At 53.2% G+C, this 27,953-nt stretch overlaps 1 protein-coding gene across 6 annotated transcripts in view; it reads right to left on the bottom strand.

The window, feature by feature from the left end:
• PIP5K1C (phosphatidylinositol-4-phosphate 5-kinase type 1 gamma) overlaps positions 1-27,535 on the bottom strand; it is an 86,228-nt gene extending 58,693 nt beyond the window's left edge. For 3 of the 6 annotated variants that reach the window (XM_064469482.1, XM_064469484.1, XM_064469487.1), the window contains exon 1: positions 27,300-27,534. In XM_064469482.1, coding sequence (XP_064325552.1) covers positions 27,300-27,399 — 100 coding nt within the window. In that variant the 5' untranslated portion in view covers positions 27,400-27,534. Of the gene's footprint in view, positions 1-27,299 lie in introns of all 6 variants that reach the window. The other 3 variants (XM_064469485.1, XM_064469483.1, XM_064469486.1) reach the window with 3 other exon arrangements.
• Positions 27,536-27,953: the final 418 nt, after the last annotated feature.

The following is a 27,953-nucleotide window of genomic DNA, read 5'->3' as shown; positions in this document are numbered from 1 at the left end:
AAAAACACACCCACCCCCAAACGCGGGGAAAAAACACACCCACACCCACCCCCGGGAAAAAACACACACACACACATGGGGAAAACACATACACACACACGGGGGAAAAAGACACACACGGGGAAAAAAATACACACACGGGGAAAACACACACACACACACAGGAAAAAACACACACACACGGGGGAAAAAACACACACACACGCGGGGAAAAAACACACACACACACACACACGGGGGAAAAAACACACACACGGGGGAAAAAACACACACACGGGGGAAAACACACACACACACACACACACAGGGGAAAACACACACACGGGGGGGGAAACACACACACACACACACACGGGGGAAAACACACACACACAGGGGAAAACACACACACACACACGGGAGAAAACACACATACGGGAAAAAAACACGCACACACGGGGGAAAACAACACACACACACGGGGGAAACCACACAGACACACACGGGGGAAACCACACACACACACACGGGGGAAACCACACATACACACACACACACGGGAAACCACACACACACACACACACGGGAAACCACACACACACGGGGGAAACACACACACACACGGGAAAAAACACACACACACCCCCCGGAAAAAACACCCACCCACACGGGAAAAAACACACCCACACACACACACACGCGGGAAAAAACACACCCATCCCCAAACGCGGGGAAAAGCACACACACCCACCCCTGGAAAAATACACACACCCACCCCCGGGGAAAAACACACACACACACAGAAAAAAACACATCCACACTCACCCCCACCCGGGAAAAAGCACACCCACCCACACCCACCCCCACACCCGGGAAAAAACACACCCACCCCCACACGCAGGAAAAAACACGCACACACACGCGGGGAAAAAACACAGACACACGGACACACACGTGAGAAAAAATACCCACATACACGCGGGGAAAGAGCACCCACAGACACACGCGGGAAAAAGCACCCCCACCCACACACGCACGCGGGGAAAAAGCACACCCACCCACCCACGCACGCGGGGAAAAAGCACACCCACCCACCCACGCACGCGGGGAAAAAGCACACCCACCCACCCACGCACGAAAAAGCACACCCATCCACACAGGCACACGGGAAAAAGCACACCCACGCACACCCACCCCCACACACGGGAAAAAGCACACCCACACGCACCCCCACACGCGGGACAAAGCACACCCACACCCACCCGGGGAAAAAATACATACACACACACACACGGGGAAAAAATACATACACACAGACACACGGGGGAAAACAGACACACGGGGGAAAACAGACACACACACACAGACACGCAGGGAAAGACACACACACAGACACGCAGGGAAAGACACACACACAGACACGCAGGGAAAGACACACACACAGACACGCAGGGAAAGACACACACACAGACACGCAGGGGAAGACACACACACAGACACGCAGGGGAAGACACACACACAGACACGCAGGGGAAGACACACACACAGACACAGGGGGGGGGAAAGACGCGCGCGCGCGGGGGGAAAAGACACACGCGGGGGGGGAAGACACACACGCGGGGGAAAACACACCCCCACGGGGGAAGACACACCCACGCGGGGAAAGACACACCCACGCGGGGAAAAACACACCCACGCGGGGAAAAACACACCCACGCGGGGAAAAACACACCCACGCGGGAAAAAACACACCCCCACACACGCGGGGAAAAAACACACGTCCACACACGCGGGGAAAAACACACGCCCACACACGCGGGGAAAAAACACACCCCCACACACGCGGGAAACAACACACACACCCCCACACACGCGGGGAAAAAACACACCCACCCCCAAACGCGGGGAAAAAACACACCCACACCCACCCCCGGGAAAAAACACACACACACACATGGGGAAAACACATACACACACACGGGGGAAAAAGACACACACGGGGGAAAAAGACACACACGGGGAAAAAAGACACACACGGGGAAAAAAATACACACACGGGGAAAAAAACATGCACGCACACGGGGGAAAAGCCACACGCACGCACACGGAGAAAAAACCACACACGCACACGGGGAAAAAGCACACACACACACGGGAAAAAACACACACACACACACACACAAAAAAGCACCCCCACCCCCACCCCCAACACGGGAAAAAGCACACCCACCCATACCCACCCCCACACGCGGGAAAAAGCACACCCACCCACACCCACCCCCACACGCAGGGAAAAAACACACACACGCGCGCGGGAAAAAGCACACGCACGCGCGGGAAAAAACACACACGCACGCGGGAAAAAACACGCACACGCGGGGAAAAAACACCCACGCACACACACGCGCGGGAAAAAACACCCCCACCCACACACACACGCGGGGAAAAAGCACACCCACCCACCCACCCCCACACGCGGGAAAAAGTACACCCACCCCCCTACCTGAGGAAAAATACACACACACACCCCCGGGGAAAAAATACACACACACGCACGGGGGAAAAAATACACACACACACACGCACGGGGGAAAAAACACACACACACACACGGGGGAAAAAACACACACACACAGAGGAGAAAAAACACACACACACGGGGAAAAACACACACACGGAGAAAAACACACGCACGCGGGGAAAAACACACTCACACGCGGGAAAAACACACACTCACACACACACACGTGGGGAAAAAGCACACCCACCCACCCCCACACGCGGGAAAAAGTACACCCACCCACACCCCTACCTGGGGAAAAATACACACACACACCCCCGGGGAAAAAATACACACACACACACGCACGGGGGAAAAACACACACACACGCACGGGGGAAAAAACACACACGCACACGGGGAAAAAAACACAGACACACACACACGGGGAAAAAAACACAGACACACACACGGGGAAAAAAACACAGACACACACGGAAAAAAACACACACACGGGGGGAAAAAACACACACACACACGGGGAAAAAACACACACACGCGGGGAAAAAAACACAGACACACACACGGGGGAAAAAACACACACACGCGGGGAAAAACACTCACACGCGGGGAAAAACACACACTCACACGCGGGGAAAAACACACACTCACACGCGGGGAAAACACACACACATACGGGAAAAAACCACACACACGCACACGGAAATAAGCCACACGCACACGGGAATAAGCCACACACACAGGAAAAACCACACACACGCACACGGGAAAAACCACACACACACACACGGGAAAAAACCACACACACACGGGAAAAAACCACACACACACGGGAAAAAAAACACACACAGACACGCACACGGGGAAAAAACACGCGCACACACGGGGAAAAAACACGCGCACACACACGGGGAAAAACCACACCCACGGGGGAAAAAACGCGCACGCACCCACACGCGCACGCGGGAAAACGCACAGACACGCGCACGCGGGAAAACCACACATGCGCACGCGGGGAAAAGACGCGCGGGGGAAAAGACGCGCGGGGGAAAAGACGCGCGGGGGAAAACACGCGCGCCCACCCCCACGCGGGGGAAAGCACACGCGCCCACCCCCACGCGGGGGAAAACACACGCGCCCACCCCCACACGCATGGGAAAAAACACACCCACCCCCACCCCCGGGGAAAAAACACACCCCCACACGCGGGGAAAAACCACACGAACCGGAAAAAACACACAAACGGGAAAAAACACACACACACACGGAAAAAAATACACCCACCCCCACCCCCACCCGGGAAAAAGCACACCCACCCACACCCACACCCACCCCCACCCCCACCCGCGGGAAAAAGCACACCCACCCACACCCGCGGGGAAAAAGCACACACACGCGCGCGGGGAAAAGCACCCACACACGCGCGCGGGGAAAAAGCACACCCACCCACCCCCACACACGGGAAAAAGCACACCCACCCACACCCCTACCTGAGGAAAAAACACACACGCGCACACAGAGGGGGGAAAAACCCACACACACGCGCACGCAGAGGGGGGAAAAACCACACATGCACACGGGAAAAACCCGCACACGGGAAAAACCGCGCACACACACACGGGAAAAAAACATACATGGGAAAAGACGCACCCACGCGCACATGGGGGAAAAGACGCACCCACGCGCACATGGGGGAAAAGACACCCACCCCCACCCGCGCCCGCGGGGGAAAAGACACGCACACACACATGCCCGCGGGGGAAAAGACACACGCCAACACACACGCGCACGGGGGGGAAACCCCCCCAAACACGCGCACGGGGGGGGAAACCCCCCAAACATGCGCACGGGGGGGGAACCCCCCCAAACACACACGGGGGGGGGGAGGGGTGAAACCCACACACACACGGGGGGGGGGGGGGGAGGGGGGAAACCCACACACACACACACACGAAAAACCCCCACACACACACACACACGGGAAAACCCCCACACACACACACACACACGGGAAAACCACACACACACACGGGAAAACCACACACGCACACACACACGAAAACCCCCACACGCACACACACGGGAAAAAAAACCACACACACCCACACACCCACGGGAAAACACCACCCCCCCACACACACACACACCGGAAAACCCCCCCCCCCCACACACACACGGGAAAAAAAAACCCCACACACACCCACCCACGGGAAAAAACCCCACACACACCCACCCACGGGAAAAAAACCCACACACACAGAAAAAACATACACACACCCCCGGGAAAAAACACCCACACACCCACACACACACCCCCCCCCCCCGGGAGAATACACACCCACCCCCCCTCGGGAGAATACACACACACCCCCCCACCCCCCACCCCCCCCCGGGAAAATACACACACGCACCCCCCAACCACATACGGGAAAACACATACACGCACACGGGAAAACACACACACACACGGTAAAATACACACACACACGAGAAAACACACACACACACACGGGAAAATACACACACACAAACGGGAAAATATACACACACGGGAAAACACACACACACGGGAAAATACACACACACGGGAAAACACACACACGTGCACACACACACACACAGAGGAAAATACACACAAACACACACGGGGAAAAGACACACACACAGAGGAAAATACAAACACACACACAAACGGGAAAATACACACACACACACAGGAAAATACACACACACACGGGAAAACACAAACACACACACAGACGAGAAAATACACACACACACACAGACGAGAAAATACACACACACACACACGGGAAAACACACACACGCACAAACGGGAAAACACACACACAGGGGAAAACACACACACACACGAAAATACACACACGGGAAAATACACACACACGGGAAAATACACACACACACACACACGGGAAAACACACACACACACGGGGAAAACACACACGCACACGGGAAAACACACACACGCACGCATGCACACGGGAAAACACACACACACAGGAAAATACACACACGGGAAAATACACACACACGCACACGGGAAAACGCACACACGGAAAACGCACACACACGGAAAAACACACACGGGAAAACACACACACACGGGAAAACACGCACACACAGGAACACACAAACACACGGGAAAACACACACACACACACGGAAAAACACACACGCACACACACACGGGAAAACACACACACGCACACACACGAAAACACACACACACGGGAAAACACACACACGCACACACACGGGAAAACACACACACACGGGAAAACACACACACGGGAAAACACACACACGCACACACACGGGAAAACACACACACACATGGGAAAACACACACACACACAAAACACACACACACACGGGAAAGCACACACACAAACACGTGAAAACACACACACGCAGACACACGGGAAAACACACACATGCACACGCACACACGAAAACGCACACGCACGCACACACACACGGGAAAATACACACGCACGCACACACACGGGAAAATACACACACACGGGAAAATACACACACACACACGGGAAAACACACACGGGGAAAAACACACACACACACAGGAAAACACACACGCACACGGGAAAATGCACACACACACACGGAAAAAACACACACACGGGACAATACACACGCACGGGAAAACACACACACACGCACGGGAAAATACACACACAAGGGAAAACACACACACACACACGGGAAAACACACACACACACACACGGGAAAACACACACACACAGGGGAAAACACACACACGGGAAAACACACACACACACACGGGAAAACACACACACGGGAAAACACACACACGCATACACGGGAAAGTACACAGACACGGCAAAATACACACACACACGCAAATGGGAAGATACACACACACACACAAAAAAACACACACACACACACGGGAAAACACACACACACACGGGAAAACACACACACACACGGGAAAACACACATGGGAAAACACACACACACGGGAAAACACACATGGGAAAACACACACACACACGCAAAAACACACACACACACAGGAGAAAAGACACACACACACAGGAGAAAAGACACACACACACGGGAAAACACACACACAGGGGAAAATACACACACACACACGTGAAAATACACACACACAGCAAAACACACACACACATAAGAAAAGACACACACACGGGAAAACACACACAGACACGAAAACACACATGCACACATGGGAAAATACACACACACACACGGGAAAATACACACACACACACACGAAAAGACACACACACACGGGAAAACACACACACACACACGAAAATACACACACACACGGGAAAACACACACACACACGGGAAAATACACATAGACACACGGGAAAATACACATAGACACACACGGGAAAACACATACACACAGGAAAACACACACACACACGGAAAATACACACACATAGAAAATACACACACACACGGGAAAACACACACACACACGGGAAAACACACACACACGAAAAAATACACACACACACGGGAAAATACACACACACACACGGCAAAATACACACACACACACGAAAAGACACACACACACGGGAAAACACACACAGACACGAAAATACACACACACACACACGGGAAAATACACACACACACACGAAAAGACACACACACGGGAAAACACACACACACACACGAAAATACACACACACACACATGGGAAAATACACACACACACAGGAAAATACACACACACACACGGGAAAATACACACACACACAGGAAAATACACATAGACACACACGGGAAAACACACACACACGGGAAAACACACACAGACGGGAAAACACACACACAGGAAAATACACACACACACGGAAAATACACACACACGGGAAAATACACACACACGGGAAAACACACACACATGGGAAAACACACAAACACACGGGAAAACACACACACACGGGAAAACACACACACACACACGAAAACACACACACGGGAAAACACACACACACACACGGGAAAACACAGACACACACACACACGGGAAAACACAGACACACACACGGGAAAACACACACACACAAAACACACACACACGGGAAAACACACACACACACACGGGAAAGCACACACACACACACGAAAAAACAGACACACACAGACACAGACGGGAAAACACACACACAGACACACACAAAACACACAGAAAACACACACACACACGGGAAAACACACACACACACACAGAGGAAAATACACACACACACACACGTGGGAAAATACACACACATGGGAAAACACACACACACACACGGGAAAACACACACACCCACACGAAAAACACACACACACACGGGAAAACACACACGCACGCACACACGGGAAAACACACACACGCACACACACACATGGGAAAACACACAGACACACACGGGAAAACACACACACACGGACACACACGGGAAAATACACACACACGGACACACACACGGGAAAACACCCACACACACGGGAAAACACACACACGCACACAAAAACACACACACACACACGGGAAAATACACACACACACGGGGAAAATACACACACACACACGAAAACACACACACACACCCGAAAATACACACACGCCCCCCCGAAAATACACACACACACACGAAAATACACACACACACACGAAAACGCAAACACACTGGAAAATACACACACACACACACGGGAAAACACACGCACACAGGAAAATACACACACACACACACACGGGAAAAAACACACACACACACACGGGAAAACACACACACACACGGGAAAACACACACGCACACACACGGGAAAACACACGCACACACACACGGGAAAACAGACACGCACACACGGGAAAACAGACACACACGGGAAAACACACACACACGGGAAAACACACACACACTCATGGGAAAACACACACACGGGAAAACACACACACACACGGGAAAACACACACACGCACACGGGGAAACACAGACGCGCACACACACACGGGAAAACACACACGCACACACACACACGGGAAAACACACACGCACGCGGGAAAATACACACACGCGGGAAAACACACACACACGAGAAAATACACACACACACACGAAAATACACACACACACACGGAAAAACACACGGGAAAACACACACACGGGAAAACACACACACGGGAAAACACACACACACGCAAAAACACACACACACGGGAAAACACACACACGGGAAAACACACAGGAAAACACACACACGAAAACACACGCACACACACGGGAAAACACACACACGCACACGGGAAAACACACACACGCACACGGGAAAACACACACACACGGGAAAACACTCACACGGGAAAACACACACACACACGGGAAAACACAGACACACACACACACGAAAACCCCCCCACACACACACACGGGAAACCCCCCCCCCACACGGGAAAACCCACCCCCACCCCGCCCCACCCCCACGGGAAACCCCCCCCCCCCCCACACACAGGGAAAAAACCCACACACACACGGGAAAAAAACCCACACACACACGGGAAAAAAACCCACACACACCCACGGGAAAACCCCCCCCCACACGCACACACACGGGAAAAAAAACCACACACACCCACACACCCACGGGAAAACACCACCCCCCCCCACACACACACACCGGAAAACCCCCCCCACACACACACACACGGGGAAAAAAAACCCCACACACACCCACCCACGGGAAAAAACCCCACACACACCCACCCACGGGAAAAAAACCCACACACACGGAAAAAACATACACACGCCCCCGGGAAAAACCACCCACACACCCACACACACCCCCCCCCCCCCCGGGAAAAACCACACCCACACCCACACACACCCCCCCCGGGAAAAACCACACACACACACCAACACCCCCCCACCCACCCCCGAGAAAAACCACACCCACACACCCCCCCACCCCCCCCCGGGAAAAACCACACCCACTCACCCCCCCCCCGGGAGAATACACACCCACCCCCCCTCGGGAGAATACACACACACCCCCCCACCCCCCACCCCCACCCCGGGAAAATACACACACGCACCCCCCAACCACATATGGGAAAACACATACACGCACACGGGAAAACACACACACACACACGGTAAAATACACACACACACATAAGAAAACACACACACACACGGGAAAATACACACACACAAACGGGAAAATATACACACATGGGAAAACACACACACACACACACGGGAAAATACACACACACATGGGAAAACACACACACGTGCACACACACACACACAGAGGAAAATACACACAAACACACACGGGGAAAAGACACACACACAGAGGAAAATACAAACACACACACAAACGGGAAAATACACACACACACACACAGGAAAATACACACACACACGGGAAAACACACACACGCACACACACACACGGGAAAACACACAGACACACATGGGAAAATACACACACACGGACACACACGGGAAAATACACACACACGGACACACACACGGGAAAACACCCACACACACGGGAAAACACACACACGCACACAAAAACACACACACACACACACGGGAAAACACACACACACGAAAAAATACACACATACACACATACACACACAGGAAAATACACACACACACACGGGGAAAATACACACACACACACACGAAAACACACAAACACACCCGAAAATACAAACACACCGCCCCTAAAATACACACACACACCCCCGAAAATACACACACACACACGAAAAAACACACACACACACGAAAACGCACACACACAGGAAAATACACACACACACACACACGGGAAAACACACACACACAGGAAAATACACACACACACACGGGAAAACACACACGCACACACACACGGGAAAACAGACACGCACACATGGGAAAACACACACGCACACACAGACGGGAAAACAGACACGCACACACGGGAAAACACACACGCACACACACACGGGAAAACAGACACGCACACACGGGAAAACACCCACACACACGGGAAAACACACACACGCACACAAAAACACACACACACACACACGGGAAAACACACACACACGAAAAAATACACACATACACACATACACACACAGGAAAATACACACACACACACGGGGAAAATACACACACACACACACGAAAACACACAAACACACCCGAAAATACAAACACACCGCCCCTAAAATACACACACACACCCCCGAAAATACACACACACACACGAAAAAACACACACACACACGAAAACGCACACACACAGGAAAATACACACACACACACACACGGGAAAACACACACACACAGGAAAATACACACACACACACGGGAAAACACACACGCACACACACACGGGAAAACAGACACGCACACATGGGAAAACACACACGCACACACAGACGGGAAAACAGACACGCACACACGGGAAAACACACACGCACACACACACGGGAAAACAGACACGCACACACGGGAAAACACGCACACGGGAAAACACACACACACGGGAAAACACACACACGCACACGGGGAAACACAGACGCGCACACACACACGGGAAAACACACACGCACGCGGGAAAATACACACACGCGGGAAAACACACACACGAGAAAATACACACACACACACGGGAAAATACACACACACACACGGGAAAACACACGGGAAAACACACACACGGGAAAACACACACACGGGAAAACACACACACACGGGAAAACACACACACGGGAAAACACACACACACGGGAAAACACACACACGGGAAAACACACACACGGGAAAACACACACGAGGAAAACACACACACGGGAAAACACACACACGGGAAAACACACAGGAAACCACACACACAAAAACACACACACACACACGGGAAAACACACACACGCACACGGGAAAACACGCACACGGGAAAACACACGCACACACGGGAAAACACACATGGGAAAACACACACACACGGGAAAACACACACACACACGGGAAAACACACACGGGAAAACACACACATGGGAAAACACACACACACGGGAAAACACACACACACGGGAAAACACACACACACGGGGAAAAAACACGCACACACGGAAAAAACACAGACACACACGGGAAAACACACACACGGGAAAACACACACACACACGAAAACACACACACACACGGGAAAAAATACACACACACACGAAAAAATACACACACGGGAAAATACACACACACACAGGAAAATACACACACACACACACATGGGAAAACACACACACACATGGGAAAACACACACACACACACACACGGGAAAACACACACACGGGAAAACACACACACACGCATACACGGGAAAATACACAGACACGGCAAAATACACACACACGCACATGGGAAAATACACACACACGGGAAAACACAGACACACACAGACACACACGGGAAAACACACACACACACGGGAAAACACGCACACACACGGGAAAACACACACACACGGGAAAACACACACACACACGGCAAAATACACACACCCACACACACACAAAAAGACACACACACACACACACGGGAAAACACACACACACACAAAAATACACACACACACACACGGGAAAAAAAACACACATGGGAAAACACACACACACACACACGAAAAGACACACACACAGGGGAAAACACACACACACACGAAAATACACACACACACACACACGGGAAAAAAAACACACACGGGAAAATACACATACACACACACAGGAAAAGACACATACACACACACGGGAAAATACACACACACACACGGGAAAATACACACACACGGGAAAACACACACACACGGGAAAACACACACACACACGGGAAAACACACGCACACACACGGGAAAACACACGCACACACACGGGAAAACACACACACGGGAAAACACAGACACACACACACGGGAAAACACAGGCACACACACACGGGAAAACACAGACACACACACATGGGAAAACACACACACACACGGGAAAACACACACACACGAAAACACAGACACACACAGACACACACGGGAAAACACACACACACACGGGAAAACACACGCACACACACGGGAAAACACACACACACAGGAAAAGACACACACACGGGAAAATACACACACACACACACACACGAAAACACACACACATGGGAAAATACACACACACACGGGAAAACACACACACACACGGAAAACACACACACACACGGAAAACACACACACACAGAGACACGGGAAAACACACACGCACGCACACACGGGAAAACACACACGCACGCACACACACACACGGGAAAACACACAGACACACACGGGAAAATACACACACACGGACACACACGGGAAAATACACACACACACACAAAAACACACACACACACAAAAACACACACACACACACACACAAAAACACACTCATACACACACGGGAAAATACACACACACACACGGGAAAATACACATACACACACACGGGAAAAGACACACACACACACACACACGAAAACACACACACACACACCTGAAAATACACACACACACCTGAAAATACACACACGGGAAAATACACACACACACACACGGGAAAACACACACACACGGGAAAAAACACACACACACACACGGGAAAAAACACACACACACGGGAAAACACACACACACACGGGAAAACACACACGCACACACACACGGGAAAACACACACACACACGGGAAAACACACACACAGACACGGGAAAACACACACACAGACACGGGAAAACACACACACACTCTGATGGGAAAACACACACACACTCTGATGGGAAAACACACACACACGGGAAAACGCACACACGCACATGGGAAAACACACACACGCACAGGGGAAACACACATGCACACATGCACAGGGGAAACACACATGCACACACACACACGGGAAAACACAGACACACACACATGGGAAAACACACACACACACAACACACACACACGGGGAAACACAGACGCACACACACACACGGGAAAACACACACGCACACACACACACGGGAAAACACACACGCACACACACACACGGGAAAACACACACGCACACACACACACGGGAAAACACACACGCACACACACACGGGAAAACACACACGCACGCGGGAAAACACACACACGGGAAAACACACACACGGGAAAACACACACACACATGAAAAAATACACACACACGAAAAAATACACACACACACGGGAAAAAATACATACACACACACGAAAAAACACACACACACACGGGAAAATACACACACACACACGGGAAAATACACACACACACGGGAAAACACACACACACACGAAAAAATACACACACGGGAAAATACACACACACACACACGGGAAAACACACACACACACGGGAAAACACACACACGAAAACACACACACACGAAAACACACACACACATGAAAACACACACACACATGAAAACACACACACACGGGAAAACACACACGGGAAAACACACACGGGAAAACACACACGGGAAAACACACACACACAGGGGAAAACACACACACACAGGGGAAAACACACACACACACGGGAAAAGACACATGGGAAAACACACACACACAGGGGAAAACACACACACACAGGGGAAAACACACACAGGAGAAAACACACAGACACACACGGGAAAAACCACACACACGGGAAAACAGACACGGGAAAACACACACACACACACGGGAGAAAACAAGCACACACACACGGGAGAAAACACGCACACACACACGGGAGAAAACACGCACACACACACGGGGAAAACACGCACACACACACGGGAAAACACACACCCACACACACGGGAAAACACACACCCACACGCGGGAAAACACACACCCACACGCGGGAAAACACACACCCACACGCGGGAAAACACACGCGCGGAAAAACACACGCGCGCGGAAAAACACACGCGCGCGCGCGAAAACACACGCGCGCGCGAAAACACACGCGCGCGCGAAAACACACGCGCGCGCGAAAACACACGCGCGCGCGAAAACACACGCGCGCGAAAACACACACGCGCGAAAACACACACGCACGCACACACGGGAAAACACACACGCACACACACACGGGAAAACACACAGACACACACGGGAAAATACACACACACAGACACACACGGGAAAATACACACACACGGACACACACGGGAAAATACACACACACGGACACACACACGGGAAAACACCCACACACACGGGAAAACACACCCACGCACACAAAAACACACACACACACACACGGGAAAACACACACACACACACGGGGAAAATACACACACACACACACGAAAACACACAAACACACCCGAAAATACACACACACCCCCCGAAAATACACACACGCCCCCCCGAAAATACACACACACACACGAAAATACACACACACACACACGGGAAAACACACACACACAGGAAAATACACACACACACACACACGGGAAAAAACACACACACACACACGGGAAAACACACACACGGGAAAACACACACGCACACACACGGGAAAACACACACGCACACACACGGGAAAACAGACACGCACACACGGGAAAACACACACACACGGGAAAACACACACACGGGAAAAACACACACACACACGTGAAAAACACACACACACGTGAAAACACACACACACACGTGAAAACACACACACACACGTGAAAACACACACGCAAAAACACACACACACGCAAAAACACACACACACGCAAAAACACACACACGCAAAAACACACACACGCAAAAACACACACACACACGAGAAAACACACACACACACGCAAAAACACACACCCACGAGAAAATACACACACACACACACACGGCAAAATACACACACACACACACACAAAAAGGCACACACACACACACGGGAAAACACACACACACGGGAAAATACACACACACACACACGAAAAGACACACACACAGGGGAAAACACACACACACACACACGAAAATACACACACACACACAAACGGAAAAACACACACACACACGGGAAAATACACAGACACACAAACGGGAAAATACACATACACACACACGGGAAAACACACGCACACACGGGAAAACACACGCACACACGGGAAAACACACGCACACACGGGAAAACACACGCACACACACGGGAAAACACACGCACACACATGGGAAAACACACACACATGGGAAAACACAGACACACACACACACGGGAAAACACACACACACGGGGGGGGGGGAGGGGGGAAACCCACACACACACGAAAAAACCCCCCCCACACACACACACGGGAAAACCCCCCACACACACACACACACGGGAAAACCACACACACACACGAAACCCCCCCCCCTACACACACACGGGTAACCCCCCCCCACACGGGAAAACCCACCCCCACCCCGCCCCACCCCCACGGGAAACCCCCCCCCCCACACACACACACGGGAAAAAAACCCACACACACACGGGAAAAAAACCCACACACGGGAAAAAAACCCACACACACCCACGGGAAAACCCCCCCACACACGCACACACACGGGAAAAAAAACCACACACACCCACACACCCACGGGAAAACACCACCCCCCCACACACACACACACTGGAAAATCCCCCCCCCACACACACACACGGGGAAAAAAAACCCCACACACACCCACCCACGGGAAAAAACCCCACACACACCCACCCACGGGAAAAAAACCCACACACACGGAAAAAACATACACACACCCCCGGGAAAAACCACCCACACACCCACACACACACACCCCCCCCCGGGAAAAACCACACCCACACCCACACACCCCCCCCCCGGGAAAAACCACACACACACACCAACACCCCCCCACCCACCCCCGAGAAAAACCACACCCACACACCCCCCCACACCCCCCCGGGAAAAACCACACCCACTCACCCCCCCCCCGGGAGAATACACCCCCACCCCCCCTCGGGAGAATACACACACACCCCCCCACCCCCCACCCCCCCCCCCGGGAAAATACACACACGCACCCCCCAACCACATACGGGAAAACACATACACGCACACGGGAAAACACACACACACGGTAAAATACACACACACACATGAGAAAACACACACACACACGGGAAAATACACACACACAAATAGGAAAATATACACACACGGGAAAACACACACACACACGGGAAAATACACACACACATGGGAAAACACACACACGTGCACACACACACACAGAGGAAAATACACACAAACACACACGGGGAAAAGACACACACACAGAGGAAAATACAAACACACACACAAACGGGAAAATACACACACACACAGGAAAATACACACACACACGGGAAAACACACACACACGGGAAAACACACACACACGGGAAAACACACACACGCACACACACACGGGAAAACACACAGACACACACGGGAAAATACACACACATGGACACACACGGGAAAATACACACACACGGACACACACACGGGAAAACACCCACACACACGGGAAAATACACACGCACACAAAAACACACACACACACACGGGAAAACACACACACACGAAAAAATACACACATTCACACACGGGAAAATACACACACACACACGGGGAAAATACACACACACACACAGGGAAAATACACACACACACACACGAAAACACACAAACACACCCGAAAATACAAACACACCCCCCCTAAAATACACACACACCCCCCCGAAAATACACACACACACACGAAAATACACACACACACACGAAAACGCACACACACGGGAAAATACACACACACACACGGGAAAACACACACACACAGGAAAATACACACACACACACACGGGAAAACACACACACACACACACGGGAAAACACACACGCACACACACACGGGAAAACAGACACACACACACGGGAAAACACACACGCACACACACACGGGAAAACAAACACGCACACACGGGAAAACACACACACACGGGAAAACACACACACACGGGAAAACACACACACACGGGAAAACACACACACACTCATGGGAAAACACACACACGGGAAAACACACACACACACGGGAAAACACACACACACACACGGGGAAACACAGACGCGCACACACACACGGGAAAACACACGCACGCGGGAAAACACACACACACGCGGGAAAATACACACACACGCGGGAAAACACACACACGAGAAAATACACACACACGCGGGAAAATACACACACACACGGGAAAACACACGGGAAAACACACACACGGGAAAACACACACACGGGAAAACACACACACACGGGGGAAAACACACACACGGGGGAAAACACACACACGGGAAAACACACACACACACACGGGGAAACACAGACGCGCACACACACACGGGAAAACACACACGCACGCGGGAAAACACACACACACGCGGGAAAATACACACACACGCGGGAAAACACACACACGAGAAAATACACACACACGCGGGAAAATACACACACACACGGGAAAACACACGGGAAAACACACACACACGGGAAAACACACACACACGGGGGAAAACACACACACACGGGGGAAAACACACACACACGGGGGAAAACACACACACACGGGGGAAAACACACACACACGGGAAAACACACACACACGGGAAAACACGCACACGGGAAAACACGCACACGGGAAAACACGCACACGGGAAAACACGCACACGGGAAAACACGCACACGGGAAAACACGCACACGGGAAAACACGCACACGGGAAAACACGCACACGGGAAAACACACACACGCACACGGGAAAACACACGCACGCACACGGGAAAACACACGCACGCACACGGGAAAACACACGCACGCACACGGGAAAACACACGCACACGGGAAAACACACGCACACGGGAAAACACACGCACACGGGAAAACACACACACACACGGGAAAACACACACACACACGGGAAAACACACACACACGGGAAAACACACACAGACGGGGAAAAAACACACACAGACGGGGAAAAAACACACACAGACGGGGAAAAAACACGCACACACGGGGAAAACACACACACACACGGGAAAACACACACACACACGGGAAAACACACACACACACGGGAAAACACACACACACACGGGAAAAAATACACACACACACACGAAAAAATACACACACGGGAAAATACACACACACACACACGGGAAAACACACACACACACACACGGGAAAACACACACACACGGGAAAACACACACACACACACACACGGGAAAACACACACACACGCATACACGGGAAAATACACAGACACGGCAAAATACACACACACGCACACGGGAAAATACACACACACATGTGAAAATAAACACACACACACACACGAAAACACACACACTGGAAAACACACACGGGAAAACACACACACACACGGGAAAACACACACGGGAAAACACACACACGGGAAAACACACACACACGAAAACACACACGGGAAAACACACACACGGGAAAAGCACACACACACGCGCGAAAACACACACGCGCGCAAAAACACACACACGCGCGCAAAAACACACACACGCGCGCAAAAACACACACACGCGCGCAAAAACACACACACGCGCGCAAAAACACACACACGCGCGCAAAAACACACACGCGCGCAAAAACACACACGCGCGCAAAAACACACACGCGCGCAAAAACACACACGCGCGCAAAAACACACACACGCGCGCAAAAACACACACACGCGCGCAAAAACACACACACGCGCGCAAAAACACACACACGCGCGCAAAAACACACACACGCGCGCAAAAACACACACACGCGCGCAAAAACACACACACGCGCGCAAAAACACACACACGCGCGCAAAAACACACACCCGCGAGAAAATACAGACACACACACACGGGAAAATACACACACACACACACGGCAAAATACACACACACACACACAAAAAGACACACACACACACACGGGAAAACACACACACACGAAAATACACACACACACACACGGGAAAAAAAACACACACGGGAAAATACACACACACAGACACGAAAAGACACACACACAGGGGAAAACACACACACACACACACGAAAATACACACACACACACAAACGGAAAAACACACACACACGGGAAAAGACACACACACACACACGGGAAAAGACACACACACACACACGGGAAAAGACACACACACACACACGGGAAAACACACACACACACACACGGGAAAACACACACACACACACACGGGAAAACACACACACACACACGGGAAAACACACACACACACACGGGAAAACACACACACACACACACGGGAAAACACAGACACACACACACACGGGAAAACACAGGCACACACACACACGGGAAAACACACACACACACACACGGGAAAACACACACACACGGGAAAACACAGACACACACACACGGGAAAACACAGACACACACACACGGGAAAACACACACACACACACGGGAAAACACACACACACACACGGGAAAACACACACACACATGGGAAAACACACACACACACGAAAACACAGACACACACAGACACACGGGGGAAAACACACACACACACACGGGAAAACACACGCACACACACACGGGAAAACACACACACACACGGAAAACACACACACACACACGGAAAACACACACACACACACGGAAAACACACACACACACACGGAAAACACACACACACAGAGACACGGGAAAACACACACGCACAGAGACACGGGAAAACACACACGCACGCACACACGGGAAAACACACACGCACGCACACACGGGAAAACACACACGCACGCACACACACACACGGGAAAACACACAGACACACACGGGAAAACACACACACACGGACACACACGGGAAAACACACACACACGGACACACACGGGAAAACGCGCACACACACGGGAAAACGCGCACACGCACGGGAAAACGCGCGCGCGCCGGACAACGCGCGCGCGCCGGACAACGCCACACACACAGGGGAAAAGGCACACACACAGGGGAAAAGGCACACACACAGGGGAAAAGGCACACACACAGGGGAAAAGGCACACACACAGGGGAAAAGGCACACACACAGGGGAAAAGGCACACACACAGGGGAAAAGGCACACACACAGGGGAAAAGGCACACACACAGGGGAAAAGGCACACACACAGGGGAAAAGGCACACACACAGGGGAAAAGGCACACACACAGGGGAAAAGGCACACACACAGGGGAAAAGGCACACACACAGGGGAAAAGGCACACACACAGGGGAAAAGGCACACACACAGGGGAAAAGGCACACACACAGGGGAAAAGGCACACACACAGGGGAAAAGGCACACACACAGGGGAAAAGGCACACACACAGGGGAAAAGGCACACACACAGGGGAAAAGGCACACACACAGGGGAAAAGGCACACACACAGGGGAAAAGGCACACACACAGGGGAAAAGGCACACACACAGGGGAAAAGGCACACACACAGGGGAAAAGGCACACACACAGGGGAAAAGGCACACACACAGGGGAAAAGGCACACACACAGGGGAAAAGGCACACACACAGGGGAAAAGGCACACACACAGGGGAAAACACACACACACAGGGGAAAACACACACACACAGGGGAAAACACACACACACGGGAAAACACACAGACACACACGGGAAAACACACAGACACACACGGGAAAACACACAGACACACACGGGAAAACAGACACGGGAGAAAACACGCGCCCGCGCGCGCGGGAAAACACGCGCCCGCGCGGGAAACACGCACGGGAAAACACACGCACGCACGGGAAAACACACGCACGCACGGGAAAACACACGCACGCACGGGAAAACACACCCACACACTGGATAGCGCACACAGACACACGGGAAAACACGCGCGCGGGAAAACACGCGCGCGGGAAAACACGCGCGCGGGAAAACACGCGCGCGCACTGGATAGCGCACACAGACACTGGATAGCGCACACAGACACACGGGAAAACTCGCGCGCGGGAAAACTCGCGCGCGGGAAAACTCGCGCGCGGGAAAACTCGCGCGCGGGAAAACACGCACGCGGGAAAACACGCACGCGGGAAAACACGCACGCGGGAAAACACGCACGCGGGAAAACACGCACGCGGGAAAACACGCACGCACGCACACGGCAAAATACACACACCCACACACGGCAAAATACACACACCCACACACGGCAAAATACACACACACGGGAAACTGCACACACCCGCGCACACGGGAAACTGCACACGCGCGCGCGAAGACACACGCGCGCGCGCGCGCGGGAAAGCGCGCGCACCCCCACGGGAAAGCGCGCGCACCCCCACGGGAAAGCGCGCGCACCCCCACGGGAAAGCGCGCGCACCCCCACGGGAAAGCGCGCGCACCCCCACGGGAAAACACCCCCCCACGGGAAAACACACACACACACCCCCACCCCCCCACGGGAAAACCACCCGCGCGCGCGGGAAAACACACACACGGGAAAACACACACACGGGAAAACACACACACGGGAAAACACACACACGGGAAAACACACACACCCCCACACGGGAAAACACACACACCCCCACACGGGAACACACACACACCCCCACACGGGAACACACACACACACACCCCCACACGGGAAAACAAACACCCACACACACGGGAAAACACACACGCACACACCCACACACACGGGAAAACACACCCACACACACCCACCCACGGGAAAACACCCCACCACGGGAAAACACCCCCCCACCACGGGAAAACACACACACACACCCCCACCCCCCACCCCCCGGGAAAACACACACACACACCCCCACCCCCACCCCCGGGAAAAAACACACACACACCCCCACACACCCCCCCACGGAAAAACACACACACACCCCCGCGCACACACGGGAAAACACACACGCGCACACACGGGAAAACACACCCCCACACCCCCACGGAAAAACACACACACACACCCCCACCCCCACACACGGGAAAACACACCCCCACACCCCCACACACGGGAAAACACACCCCCACACCCCCACACACGGGAAAACACACCCCCACCCCCACACACGGGAAAACACACCCCCACCCCCACACACGGGAAAACACACCCCCACCCCCACACACGGGAAAACACACCCCCACCCCCACACACGGGAAAACACACCCCCACCCCCACACACGGGAAAACACACCCCCACACACGGGAAAACACACCCCCACACACGGGAAAACACACACCCCCACACACACCCACACACGGGAAAACACACACCCCCACACACACCCACACACGGGAAAACACACACCCCCACACACACCCACACACGGGAAAACACACACCCCCACACACACCCACACACGGGAAAACACACACACACACACGGGAAAATACACACACAGGAAAATATACACACACACACGGGAAAATATACATATGGGAAGATTGTGCATCTGGCAAGAGCCCATAATGGTCATATCAGTGAATCACTTCAATAATCGTTCCCAAATTATGCACTGCTCATACTAAATCCACTCAGGTCATTCCCTGAGGAGCCCTTCTGGAGAGGCCCAGCAAGCTTCCCAAGTGGGACACAGTGGCGGCAGCAGCTTTGCCTGCCGCAGATCCAGCAGCGGCATAACAAGCTATTATGGTCAGTGCCAAATACTAGTTAATGAAAATCAGATTAATCAATCATTCTTCTTCCTGGGTTCTCAGGGATTCATTCTCTGGCATGTCCTGACACCGATAGAGGGGGGCTCAGCCTCATTCAGGGCAGTGCCCGGATCTCCCCACCATACAACTATTGCCCTTTGCAGCTCCCAGGCCCCATAATTCCAGCTTTCCTATTTGTTTCCAGCTGATTCACATCTTAAAGGACAACTAATTTGCCAGAGCAGCCTGAATTCTATTTTCATTGCCTGCCTTCTTTCCCGCAGCTGAACTGTGACTTACTGACTGTGAAGTAACTGCAGGGTCTTTAAAAGTTCAAGGCACAGGGTGTTTTTCTGTTTTTGCCCAGCTGACTCCCTCTTATCATCTTTGCTAGCACCATTTCACAGGAGAGAGGCATGTGACATCCAACAAGGCTGTGAACCATAATCATGCTGGGGATGATGTTTACATTTGGTTTTTCCTCAAGCTGATAAGCTCTCTCCAATTTCCCTCTCCATCACATTGGTATGGATTGAACTGCTTGTGCCCCACGGGGTGGAATTCTTCTCTTATCTCTAATCTGCTCACTGAAAAAATTGCTTCCAGCAACCCTCCAAAAGTCACTTCAAAGTTATCATTGCAAAGAGGGAAGAGCTGCAATACTGTTCTTTGTCTGTTGCAATCAATGCTCTCCCAGCGCTTTCTGCAGATGGCCTTATGGGTGCTGCCAGCAGCCAGCACGCTCGGCACCACTGGCCAGGGCCGGGATCTCCACTTTGCTGTCCCCAGCTCTGGGTACCGTGAGACAACTGTTGAACAAGAGCATAAATACTTGTTAAATTGTTTCAGCTCCCTAAAGCAGAGGAATTCAACCCTGAAGAACATGTTGGAGGCTTCTGCCCAAGCTCTAAGCCTTAAACGATGGGCAGACTGCAACCCATACAACAGGAGGCTTGGGAAATGGAAATAAGTTGGATGTTGACTTTACTTCCTCATCACGCTGATAATTTCCACCTTTGCAACAAGATGGTAGAGACCAGCTTTGCTATTAGTTTTGTACCAACAGCTCTCCAATACCTTGAGCCCCCTTGGATAAAAGGGGGTTTCCAGACCCTCTATCTCCAGGCTGCACCCTGGTAAAGGGACGGTGATGCACCCTCTCCTCACCCAACTGTTTCTGGGGTTGGGGCACCCCAGGCCAAACGATCCTGGCGCTCACCTGTCACCCACGCACACACAGCACCTCCACATTCTGCCTCCAGTCCTGCCAACAGCTCTGCTCTCCGCACTGGAATGGAGCAACAGCCCCTTGCACTCCCTGCAGCCCCTTCCCAGGGTAAGGGGGCACGGATTCAGGGAGGAGGCACAGCAGCCATTTACACCCATCAGATTCTGACACTCCCTTTTCAGGGGTTCACAGTGGTTACAAAACTTTTGAAACCCTCAAAGCCAGGTTCTCAGAAAGAGACCAATTAGGCCTGTGTGTTCATGTATGAGCCCAGCCACTGGCACTAAATGAGGCTTTCTCCCTCAAAGCATATTATAAGGCTTCCAAAACCTCCCTTCAAAATACTCTCCATGCCTTAAGTCAACCTACTGTCAAGGTTTCCCTAACTTTCAGCCCCTCTCCTCCATCCAGTTTTACTCCTGTACCAGACTAACCGGCCTGGGGAAGGTCTTTGCTGACCTGAGCCATGGTCTGGATTAACCCTGCCACGTTTACTTAGTAAGAGCATAGCACACAACCGTCCTCACTCTCCAGCAAAGAGCCGAGGAGCAGATTTTGGCTACGCCAGTCATTCATAATCAACGGCATGAGCATTAAGGTGAGTGGCACGAAGCACCTGTATAGGTCAGTCACAAGCACTTCACCACCTCCATCGCTGCTCCAGATAGCGGTGAAGGCATCAGCGCTGTGCACACCAAATTGGGTTTGTCGCCATCAGCTTTGAAACAGTCAACAAAACCGGACGGCGTTCAGCACAAACCCCTCTGGCATACGCTATTCCCCATCTGCTGCAACAAGAGCCACAGAGCATGTTGACATGCTCCAGCAGCCCCAAGCAGAGACCTGCAGCACGGCCCACCAAGGGCCGCCTCCAGCCCCCCCAAGTTTTGTTCTCTTCCAGAAGATACTCGTTAGCCATCATGCACATTGTCCCCAGCCCTCCAGAGAGCTCCAGTTGCAAGCACAGCTGAGGCCAAGTGACACAGTTTGGATGCTACCCAAGTGACTTGGGGTCACTTTTTCCCCCAACTTGACTTGGGGGGGGGGGGGGGGAATCAAAGCATCAGTGAGATTACTGGCTCCATTGCATTTTTGCTATCAGTGTAAGGTAAGACAGACTACAGGTTCATAAATTCAGATTTACTTGCAAAAGGAAGAAAAACACACACTCCCTGCTTAAACCCCTCCTGAGCAACAGTCTCCATAGACACCTTGTCTTGTCCCAAGCAACAACCCTCTACCCTCCCCAAAAAACAGAAAGGTGACAGAGAAATCAGAAGGATAAACAACATTTAACTGTTCATTGGCAGGAGGTTCTCTCTCTCACTCCCTCAGCATCGCAAGCTGTCAGTCCACTGACCACACCACACCATGCTGGGAGAACACTCCCGAAGAAGAGGTCCAAGGGGCAGGTGGGGAGCACCGTGAGCAGCCTCGGGAAAGGCAGGCTGCATGCAGCCAGCCCCTCCATTTTCCTTGCAGCACCGAGGAAGCGCAGCAGGAATGCCAGGGACAGCTTGTCACTTACCTAAATCTCAGCACCTTATCAAAAATTACACATTACATCCAGCCCCACCAATGTGGCAGATGACATCTACTGTAATTTGTTAGTTTTAGAAGACCTAATGATCCTCATTTAAAGGCCTGAAGGCAAGGAGATTGCTGCCATAACACAACCAAAACCCATCTACCTCGTAGCAGGCATCGAATAAACTTCAGGCACAGACAGGCACTTGGGAGCTTCACATCAGGCCCACAAAGGAACTTGTCAACCCAACAATAGAGGAGAGCTGTGTAATCATGCACAAAACTAAAGCTAGCAATTTTCAGGTTGTTACCGAGCTATAAATTATTAGGCAGCAAAGGTGATGGCAGGTGTGCTTGCACAGCCCCACGTATCTGAGCCTGCCAACCGAGGAACCCAAAGTCTTGTGTGAATGCTGCCAGCGGTGCTGTGGGGCTCAGGCTCACTCCCCGCCTGACAAACGGCCGTCCCCATCGCGCCGCAGCCGACATGGGTGTGATGCCCCCCACTGCCGGGGCACGCCGAGAGCCCCAGAGCCAGGCGGGACCCTCCAACCCCCCGCACTAACAGCCCCCTCCGGCCCCCCGAGGGAAGGGGAACGTCCGAGGCCCGGCCCTGGAAGAGGGAACGCGGCACGGGGTCCCACTCGCCAGCCAGGGATGCAGGGGAAACCCGCTCCCGGGGATGCCGGGGTGCCGCAGCGCCCACCGCAGCCCTCTCCGGACCGCCCGAGGCCTATGCCGGGGCTGTGGGAGACCGGTACCGGGGCTAAGGGGGGGGAGCTGGGATGGTGGCGTACCAGATAGGCCGGCCTGTGCTTCACACGCTGCTCCGGGGGTCGCAGCCGCCCCTCCCCAGGCAGCGCCGGCCCAGGGCGGGCAGGGGGTGGCCCCGGGAGCGGCCCCGCTCCGCAGGGCTAAGGCGGGGGAGCGGCCATGGGACCGGGCCTAGCAGTGCTGGGCTGGACCCCCCCCCGAGGACGCCAGGCCCAGCCGGGAGATACCACCCAGACCACCCCGGGGAGTGCAGTTGAGCAGAACCACTCTGGGCCTCTCCAGAGGATGGGGACACGCAGCCCAGGGGGCCGGCCCAGAGCGGCCTCTCAGAGGGACGCGCCGGGGAGCCCGGCCGAGGCTGCCGGCCGCCCGGTGCTCGCAGCACGTTACCTCCTGCCGCGTCCAGTCCTCCCCCGCCAGCCTCCGGGGTGATGGCACCAGCACCCGCCACAGCCAAGCCTTCCGCCTCTTCGGGCACCTCCAGCTCCATAGCCGCCGCGGGCAGGACAAGCCCGCACCCACCGCCGCGTTCCACCCGGCTCTAGCCACCACCGCTGAGGAGACTGGAAACGACGGGGACCATAAAGCGCGGGAGGCACCGCGGCTAGACACGCCCCAGCACCGGAAATAGAGCAGTCCTCTTCCGCCGGAATTGATCGCGACGCTGGGGCTGGCTATCGTGATAGTCCGTGGGCTATGGGACCGGGACCGCTCCCGGCTCGAAGATGTGGGGAGAGGGATGGGGCCTCGCGCACAATAGAGCGACGAAGAGAAAGACCACCCCCGTTCTCTCTATGGGGGGAAGGCACCATAGAGCTGCAGAGCAAGCGGGGGAGGAATGTCTGCCGGTCACCATGGCAGTGGGGGCGGGGCTCCGGCGGCGCGGTGCGGGGCCGGCCTAGGGCTCCGGTGCGGGGCCCCGGGACACCGGGCCCGATCGTCCCCGGCGCGGCCCTGTGCCGCGCCCCGCTGCAGCGGAGGCTCCGGTGCCCCCTGCTCTGGCCCCCGCGGGACCAGGGCTCTCCCGGGCCTCGCCGCCCCCCG

Source organism: Phalacrocorax carbo, chromosome 19 (assembly GCF_963921805.1).
Source record: "Phalacrocorax carbo chromosome 19, bPhaCar2.1, whole genome shotgun sequence".
In the NCBI taxonomy this organism is placed as follows: Eukaryota; Metazoa; Chordata; class Aves; order Suliformes; family Phalacrocoracidae; genus Phalacrocorax; species Phalacrocorax carbo.
The sequence above is the reverse complement of the archived record's forward strand: the minus strand, read 5'-3'. Positions and strand labels throughout refer to the sequence as shown.